Source organism: Hydra vulgaris, chromosome 08, assembly GCF_038396675.1.
Source record: "Hydra vulgaris chromosome 08, alternate assembly HydraT2T_AEP".
Taxonomy (NCBI): domain Eukaryota; kingdom Metazoa; phylum Cnidaria; class Hydrozoa; order Anthoathecata; family Hydridae; genus Hydra; species Hydra vulgaris.
Window position 1 is genome coordinate 4,300,001 of NC_088927.1, and position 14,034 is coordinate 4,314,034.

At 28.5% G+C, this 14,034-nt stretch overlaps 1 protein-coding gene across 2 annotated transcripts in view; it reads left to right on the top strand.

Annotated features, from left to right (window-relative positions):
• The window catches only part of LOC100214307 (RNA-binding protein with serine-rich domain 1-A), a 40,682-nt gene extending 26,933 nt beyond the window's left edge, over positions 1 to 13,749 (top strand). For both annotated transcript variants that reach the window (XM_065802310.1, XM_065802311.1), the window contains exons 4-6: positions 2,864 to 3,051; positions 7,844 to 7,903; positions 12,545 to 13,749. In XM_065802310.1, the coding sequence (XP_065658382.1) occupies positions 2,864 to 3,051; positions 7,844 to 7,903; positions 12,545 to 13,555 (1,259 nt within the window). In that variant the 3' untranslated portion in view covers positions 13,556 to 13,749. The remainder of the gene's footprint in view (positions 1 to 2,863; positions 3,052 to 7,843; positions 7,904 to 12,544) is intronic.
• Positions 13,750 to 14,034: the final 285 nt, after the last annotated feature.

The window sequence follows — 14,034 nt, forward strand, 5'->3', positions numbered from 1 at the left end:
AAAAATAAAAACATTTTATTAAAAAAATTAAAAATAAAAACATTTTATTAAAAAAAATAAAAATAAAAACATTGTTTATATTGTTAAATACATTCAGAATGTTTTTAAAACATTCTGGTCAATTAAATTTGCGTTTTTGTGGTTTTTTAAAAAAACGATTTATTTGTAATTAAATTAATGGTTTTTACTTTCGTCCAACACGCAAATGTTGGACGAAAGTCAAAAGTAATTAAAAGTGACGTATGTGTTGGCGTAAGAATCACTTTTTTCCTTCCGCTCTTCCCAAAGACAACAAACTATAGATCTATATATTTATGTATATGTATATATTTATATATGTATATATTTATATATGTATATATTTATATATGTATATATATTTATATATATACATATATGAATATATTTATTTATATATATGTATACATATATATAATATTTAAATATATATATTTTTGGATGAATTAGTAAAATTAATTTATTCATTTTATTTATTAATTAAATTTATTAATTTTATTTATTAAAACTAATTTATTATTGCTCTGTTCTTTAAGAACATTGAGCATTTTATTTGTAGAATACGCTAAAATAATTTTTATATATTTATATCAGTCTTCTCCGTTGGAAATTTGATGCCAGCACATGAAAAAGCGCTGACAGAATGGTCATTTTTAAGTTAGCCTGCGCGATTTAAAAAATTCATTCTTTTCTGCTATTTAAATTGAAAGAAAAATATCGAAAAGAATGCTTTGAATATTTTATATTATATTATAATATATATATATATTATATTATAATATAATAATAAGATAATTAAAAAAAAAAAAAAAATGGTAAATAAAAAAGCATTTTTTATAAAAGTTGAACAAATGAACAAAAATGTTTTTTGCAATTTAAAGCAACACGCTTTTAATTTTTTGGCAAGTGCTTTATGTGCTCGCCAAAGTTTTTGCGGGCGTGTGGGCAAGCGCAAAAGACTTTAACGCGAAAGCGCTGGGTAAACAGAGATTTTTATATATATATATATATATTAGGGTGCATTAAATGCCCCATACAAAAATTAATCTGTCTCTGTTCTTAAAACTTTCTATTGGTTCTTACAAGCATTTCTAATAAATTTTTTCAAAATTAAATGAGATTTAGGGGGGCCATCTTAAGTCTGAAACTTGCAACTAGACCCTAAACAGAAAAAAAGTTTTTCAAATGTATGTTATGTTGGATCTCAAAAGAAGCAAAATTTTATAAAAATTTTAAAACTAATTAAAATTTTATACGAAAATTATTATTTTAATTTTTATTGCATAAAAATTATTTTTTAAGAAAAAAATTAAAAAAAACATTTTATGATCAATTTTTGTAAGTATGGGGGTGTTAGATGCACCCTAATATCTATATCTATATATATATCTATATATATATCTATATATATATATATATATATATATATATATATATATATATATATATATATATATATATATATATATATATATATATATATACATATATATATATATATATATATATATATATATATATATATATATATATATATATATATATATATATATATATATATATATAACAACTTTTTTTGAAATTGACTGCACCCCTGAATATGTTGTATATAATAAAAGAATTGCCTGATTTAAAAAATTTTTGAATAAAAAATATTTTAAGGAGTTGCTACCGACTCTCGAACATATTAATAGGCCCCAAATATTATTTTAAAAAAAGTATATCATGTTGGGTCTCAAATGAAGCAAAATTATATAAAATTTCAAAAATAATATTCATTTAAAAAAAACATAATATGATAAAAAAAAATTATAATGAAAAAATCTTGTTAAATTCTCTATTTTTTGTTTTTAGTTAAAAAATGTTTTCTGTTCACTAAAAATTTTCTGTTCACTAAAATCTAAAATAAAAGTTTAATTATAAAATTTTTGAAATTTTTATATAATTTTGCTTCATTTGAGACCCAACATGACATACTTTTGAAAAACGTTTTTTTAAGTAATGTTAGGATTATTTAATGTTCAAGGGTAGTTAGCAACCCCTTAAAATATTTTTTATTAAAAAAAATTTTAAATTCAGCATTTTTTTATTATATACAACATATTCAGTGGGTGTCAGCAGTCATTTTCAAAAAAATAGTTTTTAGAACCACCTTAGTGTGTGTGTGTGTGTATATATATATATATATATATATATATATATATATATATATATATATATATAGAGAGAGAGAGAGAGAGAGAGAGAGAGAGGGAGGGAGGGAGGGAGGGAGGGAGGGAGGGAGGGAGGGAGGGAGGGAGGGAGGGAGAGGGGGAGAGGAAGAGGAAAAAAGGTTTAAAAAATTAAAAGCGTGTTGCTATAAAAGAACTTTTTTTTAATTTTTTTTTTTTTTTTTTTTTTTTTTTGTAAATTTTATGCTAAAGGTCACGTTTGTCAATTTGTTAAACCCTTAAAATAAAATGACAAATTGAGTGTTCCATTTAAACTCCAAAATTGAACTATTTAGTTAAATTTTAAACAAAACAATTAAAATAAAATCAGAAAAAAAAAAAAATATTATTCTGTACTTGTTTTTGACACTTTTGTTATACAACATTTTTTATAAATCTTTATTGGTTGATATTTTTTTGTAATTTTGTGATTAGGACTTTTTAAGATTATCTAGATAGCTTGTAAGTATAGCAAAATGAATTAATCACAGAGTTTAGTGCATTTCTGTTTCACATATTCTTCGTTATTAAATATCTTCTTTTATTGAGATTTTTTCTCCGCATATTTTTTTTAAAAGAAGTTTTAAACCAAGATTTTTTGTTTCGTTTTTTCATTTGCCAATTATTTTATTCAGGGAAATCTGCAAAAAAAGTTGACAAAAAAGTTAAACCTAACAGCAAACCAATCGCTAAACCTGTTGTTCCAAAGCCTATTGAATCAGAACAAAAACAAAAAGAGATTCAAAAGCAAAAAGAAAAGGAAGCTAAAGAAAAGGCAGAAAAAGAAAAGGCTTTGAAAGAACAAGAAGAAAAAGAAAAAATTGTAAGTTGTTTTACAGTTAAATATTCTTTTCAATTATTATAGTAAATATTATAAGCAAAAATAAGATATTAAAAACAAACCAACAAAAGATGCTCTTTTAACGTAATCTTAATTTCACTTGAATAATTCATTTGAATAATAAATCATTTGAATAGCATTGGCTTTTTAGACATTATTATCAACAAAAATCCTTAAGAACAGATTTACATAACAACAGAAAACTTTGTCTTTTATTTTTGTTACTGAACTCAAAACATTTAAATATTTCTATGAGAATATTCTTTGTGAATTATTAATGAAAATTTTGCTAGGCACTAAGCGAAGCACAATCTCAACTTATCCAATATTTCAACTTATCTCCCCAAAGACTACACACTTTCTTCCCCTACTTGCACGACATAGTTACACTAGCATTTAAATAAACATTATTAGAACGCAGTGACATAATTGAAGTCAATCCTGAATTGTTCATCTTATTTTCTGTCAAAACCACCATTATGCATATCTTATGGCTTGGTTGTAACAATAATTGTTATTTATATGATTTATATTCTTTGGCAATTAGAATTATATATTTATATATATAAATAAAATTTAGTTTTTAGTGTGATTGTTACATACTGACTTTAGTGTAATTATTTATAGCTCTCAGCTAGTTTCTCAACTTAGTTATAATTGTGAATGGTTAAAATTAATTTCAAGATCTTTTAAAACAATCTCTTGAAAATAGTTATTCCTTCCTCATAAATAATAAATTATTCTAATGTTTTGTATAATACAAAAAATTGTTCAAGTATAAAATCATTTTAAACTTTGTACACATTATTTGTAAAACCTCATAACCCTCATGTTGTGCTGCCTTGTAGGATACGCTTTTTTAGGCAAAGGCTTGAGAAGCCAACTCCGATTTAAAATACCCCCTGCTTTGGGGCTCTTGGTTGAGTAAAGGCTAGAGCTGGTGTCTTGATAAAAATACTCATCTTGGGCAGATGTTAAATGCATTCAGCTACTGTCTTGTAAAAGGCCTCCTAGGCAAAAACTCAAGGGGTAAACAGATTCTATCTATTGACCAGTCTCATATTTCTTCTTTATCTATTAGGCTGGCGCAGATGTATTTTTAATACATTGTTTCAAGGCTTAGGGTTTATTAATAGTAATAAGGCAATTGCTTGGGCTATTAAACAGTGTACTGAGTATTATCTATGCTTTAAGTCAAGTTCTTTAACAAATTTAAAAATGAATAATGTTCCGGAAATCTGTAAAACACAAAAAACCATCATCATCACCAAGTTCTCTAAACCTATCATTCACTAATATTCGTGGTCTTCGAAGTAACTTTTCTTTTGTTGAATCTTATCTCTTGCAAAGTTCACCAGACCTATTGCTCTTTGTGAGATCAATTTGAGTTCAGCTGTCTCATCTTGGGATCTTAGTGTTGATGGTTATCTTCCTTTAATTCGTAAAGACTCCAATAGTCATATGCTTGGCCTGGGCATTTACATTTGTAAGAATTCACCTATTTATTGGGAAACTAGGTTTGAATCCACAGACTATTTTTTTATGTGCTTTCGTTTAGCACCACTTCGCTCTATCGCCTTTTTCTTTGTTCTATATTGCTCTCCTTCATCTCAAGACTGCACTCTTTTTGATGTTAATTCTGATCAAATTGACCAAGCCCTCTCTCTTTATTTATAAGCCAATATCGTTGTTGTTGGTGATTTTAATGCTCATCCCACAGAATGGCTTGGCTCTAGTGTCAGTGACTCTGCATGTGTTAAAACCCACAACTTTTGCCTTTCTCAAACCCTAACTCAAATAGTCAACTTTCCAACTCGCTTTCCAGACAACCCGAATCATTTACCTTCTCTACTCGACTAATTTCTTGTTTCTGATCCTAGTCACCCCACCTAAAGACAAAGCTGAATTGTTTGCTAAGAAATTTTCATCAATATAATCTCTTGATTCCACTAGTTGTGTTCTACCCGATTTAGCTGTTTTTTGATCAATTGCTTGACATTTGTATCACTCCAGCTTCTGTATCTAAATTGATTTCCTGCTTAGACTCTTCTACAGCTTGTGGCCCAGACCACATACCTGTTATAGTCTTGCAAAAGTGTTCTCCGGTGCCGTCATCTATTCTTTCAAAATTATTCAACAAGTGCTTATCATGAGTCTTGTTTTCCAGCCTGCTGGAAAGCGGTATCTTTTATCTCTATTTTTAAAAATTCTGGATAGCGATCTGATTCATCTAACTACCCTCCCATTAGTCTTCTTGTGTTTTATTGTGCATTAGATAAAGGTGAAGAGGTCTTCGCTCTTGACATTTCTAAAGCTTTTGATAAAGCTTGGCATACTTATCTTCTCCATAAGCTTTCTTCTTACGGTGTATTTGGTAACATCTTTAAGATTATTGAATCCTTCCTTTCCAATCGTAGTATAAAAGTTGTCCTCGATCGACAGCACTCTTCTTCTTATTCTGTAACTTCAGGGGTTCCTTAAGGTTCCATCCTTGGCCCTATACTCTTTAATTTACATTAATTTTTCCAGATATTCTCATATCTAAGGTGGCATTGTTTGCTGATGATAGCACCATTTATTCTTGTTATGATAAGAAGCCAAAACTCACAGATTGCTTGGAGAGGGCATTTCTGCTACAGCATGGGGCTCACGGTTTCTGGTGAACTTTAATTCAGATAAAACTCAATATTTTTTCAGCCAATCCTTATCGCAATTATTTAAATCTTCCTATATTTATGAACAGTAATGTACTCGATGAGTCATCTACTCTTCATCTTCTAGGATTAACTTTTACTTTCTTTTTATCTTTCTTGGAAACCATATATCAAATCCGTTGCAAAACTAGCATCTGCTAAGGTTGCATCTCTTTATCGAGCTCAACACTTTCTTACTCCGGATTCTATTCTTTATCTCCATAAATCTCAAATCCGGCCTTGTATGGAATACTGTTGCCATATCTTGGGCGGATCTTCTAATGATGCCCTTTCTCGTTTAGACAAGGTGCACAAATGCATTGTAAATATAGTTGGACCTGCTTTTGCAGCCAACCTCCAACCATTATCACCTGGTCGTATTGTTGCTTCTCTTTTCTACAAATACTTTATTGGACACTGAGCTAAAGAGCTAGCGTCTCTTGTGCCATCTACTAAAATTCATTCTCGTGTTACTTGTCATTCAATTACGTCTCATCCTTTTTCTCTGACTGTCCTTAAGTGCTTCAAAAACTCTTATTCGTCTAGTTTTTTTCCTCGAACATCAGTTCTTTGGAATTCGCTTCCTTCGTTATGCTTTCCTGATTCATATAATTTGCAATCTTTTAAATCGTCCGTCAATCGTTATCTTGCTCTACAATCTTCATCTTTTCTCTTCCAGTAACTTCCAACTCTAATTAGTGGTTGCTTGCAGGCTTGTTCTAAGCTTAAAAAAATAAAAGTAAAAAATGGAAAGATTCAAGAATGAGAAACTTTCGATTATTCAAAGATATAACAAGTACCAGTATTAGATAAACTTTCTTATCATTCAAGACACAAAACTCTTGCTTTGGTTCTGATATGTTTTGATCAAAATGACATAAGTGTTTTCTAGGGGAAAATGTATGTTTTAAAATATAAGTAGGGGAGAGGATCTATTGCATTAGTGTAACAAGACTTGTTGCAAGACTTTATTCTTGCAACAAGTCTAATTCTTGCTACACTTTTGAGTTAGATCCCACTTCCTATGTCCATTTTAAAAAGTGCACATTTTTTCCCAGAACACTCTTGTTAAGTTTTGACAAAAACAAATCAGAACCAATCAATGAAAAACAACAAAAACAAAAAATTAGTCACAAGAAGCTGCAAGAAAGCAAAACAGAACAGAGTTATTAAAAAGTTGTTTGAAAACAAAACCTAACCAAACTAAAACTAGGAATAAACTTTAAAATAATAAAATGAAAAACAAAGCCATTTTTATAAAAAAAAAAAAATAATAATAATTGCATTATAAATTGCACTGCTTTTTAAAAGGCATGGTTGTTTTTAAAAGGCACACACAAAAAATTTTTTTTTCGAAAGAGTGCTAATTTATATGCAAATGTTTTTGATTATATTAGACTATTAAGTAAATATAAAATTATTACACTCTAAGTTATTGCATAGTAATTTTTATTTTATATATTTTTGAATTATATGTTTTGAATTTGATTTATATGTATTGAATTATATGTTTTATATAATTATTACTTCTATTAACTTACTTTTAATGTAGAAATTTTAATTATTGTAATAATTCTTAAAATGCCTGCATTTTATTTTAATAAGAAAATATAAAACATTTTTCATAAGCAGTAAAAACTTTAATAGCTCTTTGTAAAAAATTTTATCAAATAAGTAATGTTAATAAATAAATGGACAGCTAGTGTGAAAAGTCAACGCTCATCTAAAGAATTTTTTCACAGTACAATAAATGACTTGTGTATATATCTTGTAACATTAATGATACAAACATATGCTTGTAACAAGGATAATTTTTGTATTTAATAAACAATTTTTTTTAATGAATAAACTAGTAGCTCGTGCAAAAACTAAAAGTAAGAAGCTGTTTAGAGGAGCCGTCCACATATTCGTTTTAGAAGAGCTTTTCTCCGCTCTCGCACTCATTTACTCCCGCTGTATATATATGTATATATATGTATATACACACATATATATATATACACACACACGCATATATATATTTATATGTATATATATGTTTGTGTGTGTGTTTATATGTATATTTATATTTATATATTTAGGAAAAACAGAAACAAAAAGAACTTGAAGAAATAAAAAAACTTAAAGAGAGGCAGCAAGCAGTGAGTAGATGATTTTCTTATTGTTATTGAGTTTAGGCTATTAATAAAATGATCAATATTACATGCTTTTTTTATTTAATAATAAAATAAGTATTCAGGGATAGGCGCAGTGAGTATTTATGTAAAAAAATAAGTTTTAAACATAACATAAGTATATAAAACAATATGTAAGTATATTAAACAATATGTAAATATATTAAACAGTTTAAATACAAGTCTTTGGGTTTAGTCTTGGGTAAAATGATTATATACTTTGTCACAACTTTATAATATGGCCATATATATTTTGTCACAGCTGTATGCTATGGCCATATATAACTCATTTTTATACCTAGTGATTTTAATTGATATTGAATAATGCATGTTAAAAAAGCATTTAAAAAAGTGTTATTTATTTGAAAAACATATATAAAAAAAAATATCTGAATTTTAAAATTCAATTGAGTGGAAAAATATTTCAATAGAGTTGAATTATAATAAATTAATTTTTGATTTCTCGATTCTTCTTGTAAATAATAAGTTTCATAGTACTTTTTTTTGTTTACTTTTTTTAAGAAGAATCCAGAAATTAGCAAACAAAGCACTTTGTCATGTTTAAATATCTATACTGTCTCTTATATTACGCATATTTTTTATGTTTAAAAGATTTTGGTTAGCATTAATATTTTTCAAAGGTTTTCAAATAAAGTTAATTTCACTTTAGTCTTTTTTAATAGCAACTAATGGGTTGACATAAAATAAAACAAAAAAAGTATTGTAAACAAAAGAACCTTTTCCTTTTTTTATACCTTTTTTTCCTAAAACTGTAAATTATTAAAAAATTTGGGTTTCTAAACTTTATTGGAAAAAAAATTTTGATAAAATTTGAAGGCTAAATTACAAACCTTTTTAAGGTAAAGCTTTTTTTTTAATTTTATTTTCTTCATTCTTGTTTTTTGCGACATTTTTTGAGGTAATTTTTGTTGCAGTTCTAAAATCACATTGTTTGCCTCAAAATTAATTTTTTTTTTTTAAAAAAAAAATTTAAAACTGCAAATTTTCTCACTATTGGGTCAAAATTCAGACAACTTTGTCTCAGTAAATTACATCAATTGTATAATAGTTTGTTTAAATTAAGACAATTGATCAATATATTGATTTATAGAATTAAAATAAAGTATGAGACAAAAAAAGAAAAGAAAAGTATGAGACAAAAAAAGTAAAGAAAGTATGAGACAAAAAAGGTTTTTTGTAAAATGAGCTTGCATTTTACAAAAAAACTTTTATAATCATCACAAAAAATCATTTTACAAATGGCTTAGAAAACAGAAAATTTATTTTTGTTGTGTCCATAGAAACAAAAAATGTATTTTTTAGAAAGAGGTAGATCAACTTAGCTGATAAATCAATTTGAGAACCCTGGGTTCAGTTCAGTATAAATTCTGGTGCATTAAAAAAAATATCTGTTATCGGTGACAGTACAAACATAAAACTTGCATTGGGAGGAATATAAGGCAGATACAAATTAAATCCATTATTAAATCAATCTTAAACTTCAGGATAAAGTCTTTAAGATTGTGTCATATTGGGAATAACAAAAGGGATAAAAATGGAAGATCAAGAACAGAAAACTTAATGAGAAGATTTAGGATAGAAAAATAATGGAAGATTTGGAACACCTATGCTGATGTTATAATAGGACATATTACTCTGATAGGTTTTACAAAGTTGAAAAAGATTCATTTTTAGAATTTTTTGTTGTGGTAATTGGGCTGTCTTTTGTCTCTCTGTTAAACTGAAACAAAAATTTATTTAAATTTACATCCTAATAATCTCTTGGATTTAATCAAGCATTGAAGTTTTTATTCATTTTTGTCAGTTAAGACAAGCTTAAACCTGGCCATGTTTTTTCTTGTGCAACTACTAATCATTTTTTTTTCATCTTCTTTAAAATAATAACTTTCTGGAGAACAAATGATATTTTATGATTGCAAGAAATTTATGTAAAAAGAAATTGATGTAAATCTCTTAGAAATAAAGTTCTTAAGAATTTTAGAAAATTTTTAACAATAACAATTCTAACGTTTTATCTTTCATTCATGGGTCTTATCTTGGTATTAAGAATTAAGGCAAAACTGTCTACAAAAAATTTTTCTTTCAATTTACCTCTTGAATCTAATGACAACATTGTTTCTGTCATCCTCAGAGAAACAGTTTATTCATGTTGTTTTATCATTTAGACATTTTAAATCTAATCACTCTTTCACTTCCGTTGTAACAAAAATAAAGATCACAAGAAGAGTGTAAGTTATCACTTAAGCTCTTCTTGTGATCTTTATTTTTGTTACAAAAGTGTTCTCTAAAACTCTCTTCACTCTCTAAACTAAAGATTCTACTGTGAGAGAACCTTTAGGTAGAAGTGGTGGTAGAAGCAAAGTCTAATGCTTTTGACATAACAAAAGCTTTCGATAAGGTATGGCATGATGTTGCTCTCCATAATCTTGCTTCATATTTAGTGTCTAAAATGACTATATATTCTAGTCTTGAAAATTAGATGTTACATTTTGATTGCTTATGACAATCAGGTGATCTTATGTTATCTTTTTTCTGTGACAGCTGAGGGCAGTGACGTGGGAGATAAAATTCTTAAACATTATCTTAACAGCAGTTAAAGAATGCATCTTAGTGGTGCAACCACGGATTATTTTTTTCCAGATATTTCCGGATTTTTCTTTCAGTTTTTATTTTTTAATTGTATATATAAAAAATAAAACTCATAAAATAATTATATATATAAAATAATAATAAAAAATAAAATAACTTATCAAATAATTAAAACAGTAAAGGTCAATTACTCTACGCTATATTTAGTTAGATTAGGCATTTTTATTACGCGTGCACATCTATTTTTTTTTATTTGTACGCGTATATTTATTATGAATTATTATGACTATTTTATCTAAAAATTTAGTTTAATTTAATTTATAGTTTTTTATATAAATTAAATTAATTAATAAACCCTATTTAAATATGTATTGAAATACTTTTATTTTATATAAAAATTCCCTGCCAAAACCCAAACTTTCAGTCGATGTATGTATACTCCACTGCGCCTATCCCTATTTAAGTCAGACAGTGTGTGTACACTCCACTGTGACTACAACTGTTACAGTTACTTATATACGCATTGATTTCTATAAAACAATTTATGTACGCATTGATTTCTTAAAAGTTCACTAAAAAGCTGCGAACCCGCAACGTCAGCAGCGCCTCAAATTTTATGATTGTAACATCCACGGCACTACGCCACTGGACTACTGCAACAAAAAGTTAAAATATTTAAACATTTTTTGCGTCCAAATAATGTCTGTATTATGTACATTATTTGTTTATACTATGTTCGTACACACGTTCAAATAATTAATTTCTTTTCAAGCGCATGAGATATTATTAGTTACACAATATGCAATTTTATTTTCGGATATTCCGGAATTTTCTTTAAAATGCTTTCCAGATTTTTTTAGGAATATTTTTTCCAGATTTTCAAAATGACCTGGATAATCTCTTTGCATCTTATATTTTTAGTTCTTTGCTGAATAAATTGTTGTTGTGAAATTTTATTACATCATTTTTTATGGTTATTGATTATTTTTCTGATATAAAACCAATTTATTTCAATAGTTGCAATCAACTTTAGGTTATTAAATTTAAAGTTATTTCTTTTGATTTTAAAGAAGAATTTTTACATTTTAAAAACATTTGTCATCAAAATAAGGTTAAGAATCACAAAGGAACTTCACCAATTTACCAAGCTTCTTTTTTGGTTTCTGTTGATTGCCAGCTTAAGTTGTGGCTACCTGCAGCCTGAGAATGAGTTCAAATGTATATTTATTAAAAATTATTTTTGCAAATATTCACATCAGCTTCAGCATAAGAACAAAAAGTACTTTCAGTAATCATTTCGTTGAGCCAAATTTTTGAAAAAAAGTTCATTTTACTTCAGTTAGGATCTACTTTATTGTTATATTTGAAATATAATCAAAATATATTTTTACCAAGGATGCGGAGTACTAAACAGGACTCCGGATTTGAAAGTTATAAAATTATTTCCTGATTTTTGGTATTCTAGAGCTTCAAAAATGTAAAGAGGCTGATGGACTACTTTTAGGGAAAAAAATTAAAATGTTAAGGTCAGATGAACAATCAAATTTTGAACCAGGAGTACTTATATATAATGGCGGCAAGGACTCCATGACTCCGTGCTATAAAACAATAGGTATCAAGTCATGGAATCTCATTTTTTTCATGCTAGATCATAAGACACTCAACACTTTTGAAGCGTCTGGACACCGGAGGTTAAGAAAATATAAAGATTTAAAGCTGGAGCCTTTTTGGTACTCCTGACCCCTAATTTTAGCATTCAAAAAGTATGAATATTACCTATATAAAGTTTATGACCCCTTCATTTCTTTAATTCATTTACGATTATAAATAGATAATCCTTAATCCTTAACTTTATTAATTTTAGCAAAAATCTGAATTCACTGCATTTCTATGTTTTTAAAACTTCTTTGTTAATTGTTTGTTAAATATGTTTTATAAATTTGACCAATTTTTAGAGTTATTTGGCACCTTTGTTACTTATTTTGTTACTTTTTTTAGCTTCGTGATGCTGATAGTTCTGATAATGATGAGAAAGCGGAAGAACCTAAGGAACAAGAAATAGAGAAAGAAAAGTTAAAGTTGCAAAAAGTATTAGAGAAAAAGTCTCCAGAACCTCCAAAGCCTCCAGCAGAACGTAAATTACCGCCACGAGTTTTAAATCGGAAAGATAGTAGCGATGAAAGCATTTCTCCTAAAAGAGTGCCTCATAGGCGTTCAGCTTCCCTTCGTAAAAGATCTCCATCGCCACGCAAACGTATGAGTCCTAGAAGGCGATCCCCAAGTCCAGTTCGTCGTAGATCTCCTAGTCCTGCACGTCGTCGGTCACCAAGTCCTGTCCGTCGTAGGTCACCAAGTCCTGTTAGGCGAAGGTCTCCTAGTCCTCTTCGAAGAAGGTCACCCATACGTAAAAGAAATGCATCAGTTGTAAGTGTAGGATCTCGTTCCCCATCACCAAGGAGACGAAAGCGAACGCCTACTCCACCCAAGCCAGTTAAATTATGCGTCAGTAATTTGACGCGAAACGTTAACAAAGATCACATTTTAGAAATTTTTAGTGTGTATGGACGTGTGAGATCGATAGATCTACCTTTAGATACAAAGAATTATTTGCCACGTGGCCATGCATACGTAGAATTTGATAAAACTGATGACGCTAAAGATGCAATCAAGCACATGGACGGTGGTTGGATTGATGGACAAGAAGTCACTGCTAAAGAAGTATTAGCAATGCCCGAAACATCACTTAGTGGGAACCGTAATCGTACTGATATGGATAGACAACGGAACATTCGCAGACGTTCGCCGCCCCGGTTTAATCGCCGTCCACCTCCCCGAAGGTCGAGAAGTCCCAGAAGAACAGTCCGTTCTCCGGCTGGACCCGTGGGTAGAAGACGCAGGGGATCATTAACCAGTGGCTCTAGTTCTAGATCACCACCACCAAGGAAAAGGTCTCCGCCATCGGTTTCAAAACGCCGAAGGTACAGTAGGTCTACATCTGATTCTGAATAAATGCATTCGTTTTGTCAATTTTTTATTTCCAAAACTCAGGCGACATTTATTTAAAAGTTACTTCGTATCGAAACAATGAGATCCAGTTTGAATTATAAAATGGATTTCTTACGAGTGAACATTACGATAAAATAATTTTTATATTAAGGATATCTTCAGATCTTTTGTCCAAAATATAGATATTTTATTCTGAAGTTTTTAGATTGTTCTTAATGATTGATTTGGATCAATTATAACAATTAAAAAATAGCAATTTCTAGCTTGTACACTTATTACTAAATTTTTAAATTAAATAAATTTTAGTAGTTAGGTAAAAAAAAATAAGATTTATTTAAATTTCACATTTAGAGGTTTTACGATCTTACAATTGCCGCATCAAGTTTTTCTCGCTCAATTGTCTGATCGTGTGATCAGATTGACTTATAGTTTCGGTTTCATACAGTTAAATACCAGAAACTGCAACTTCCAAACGAATAATT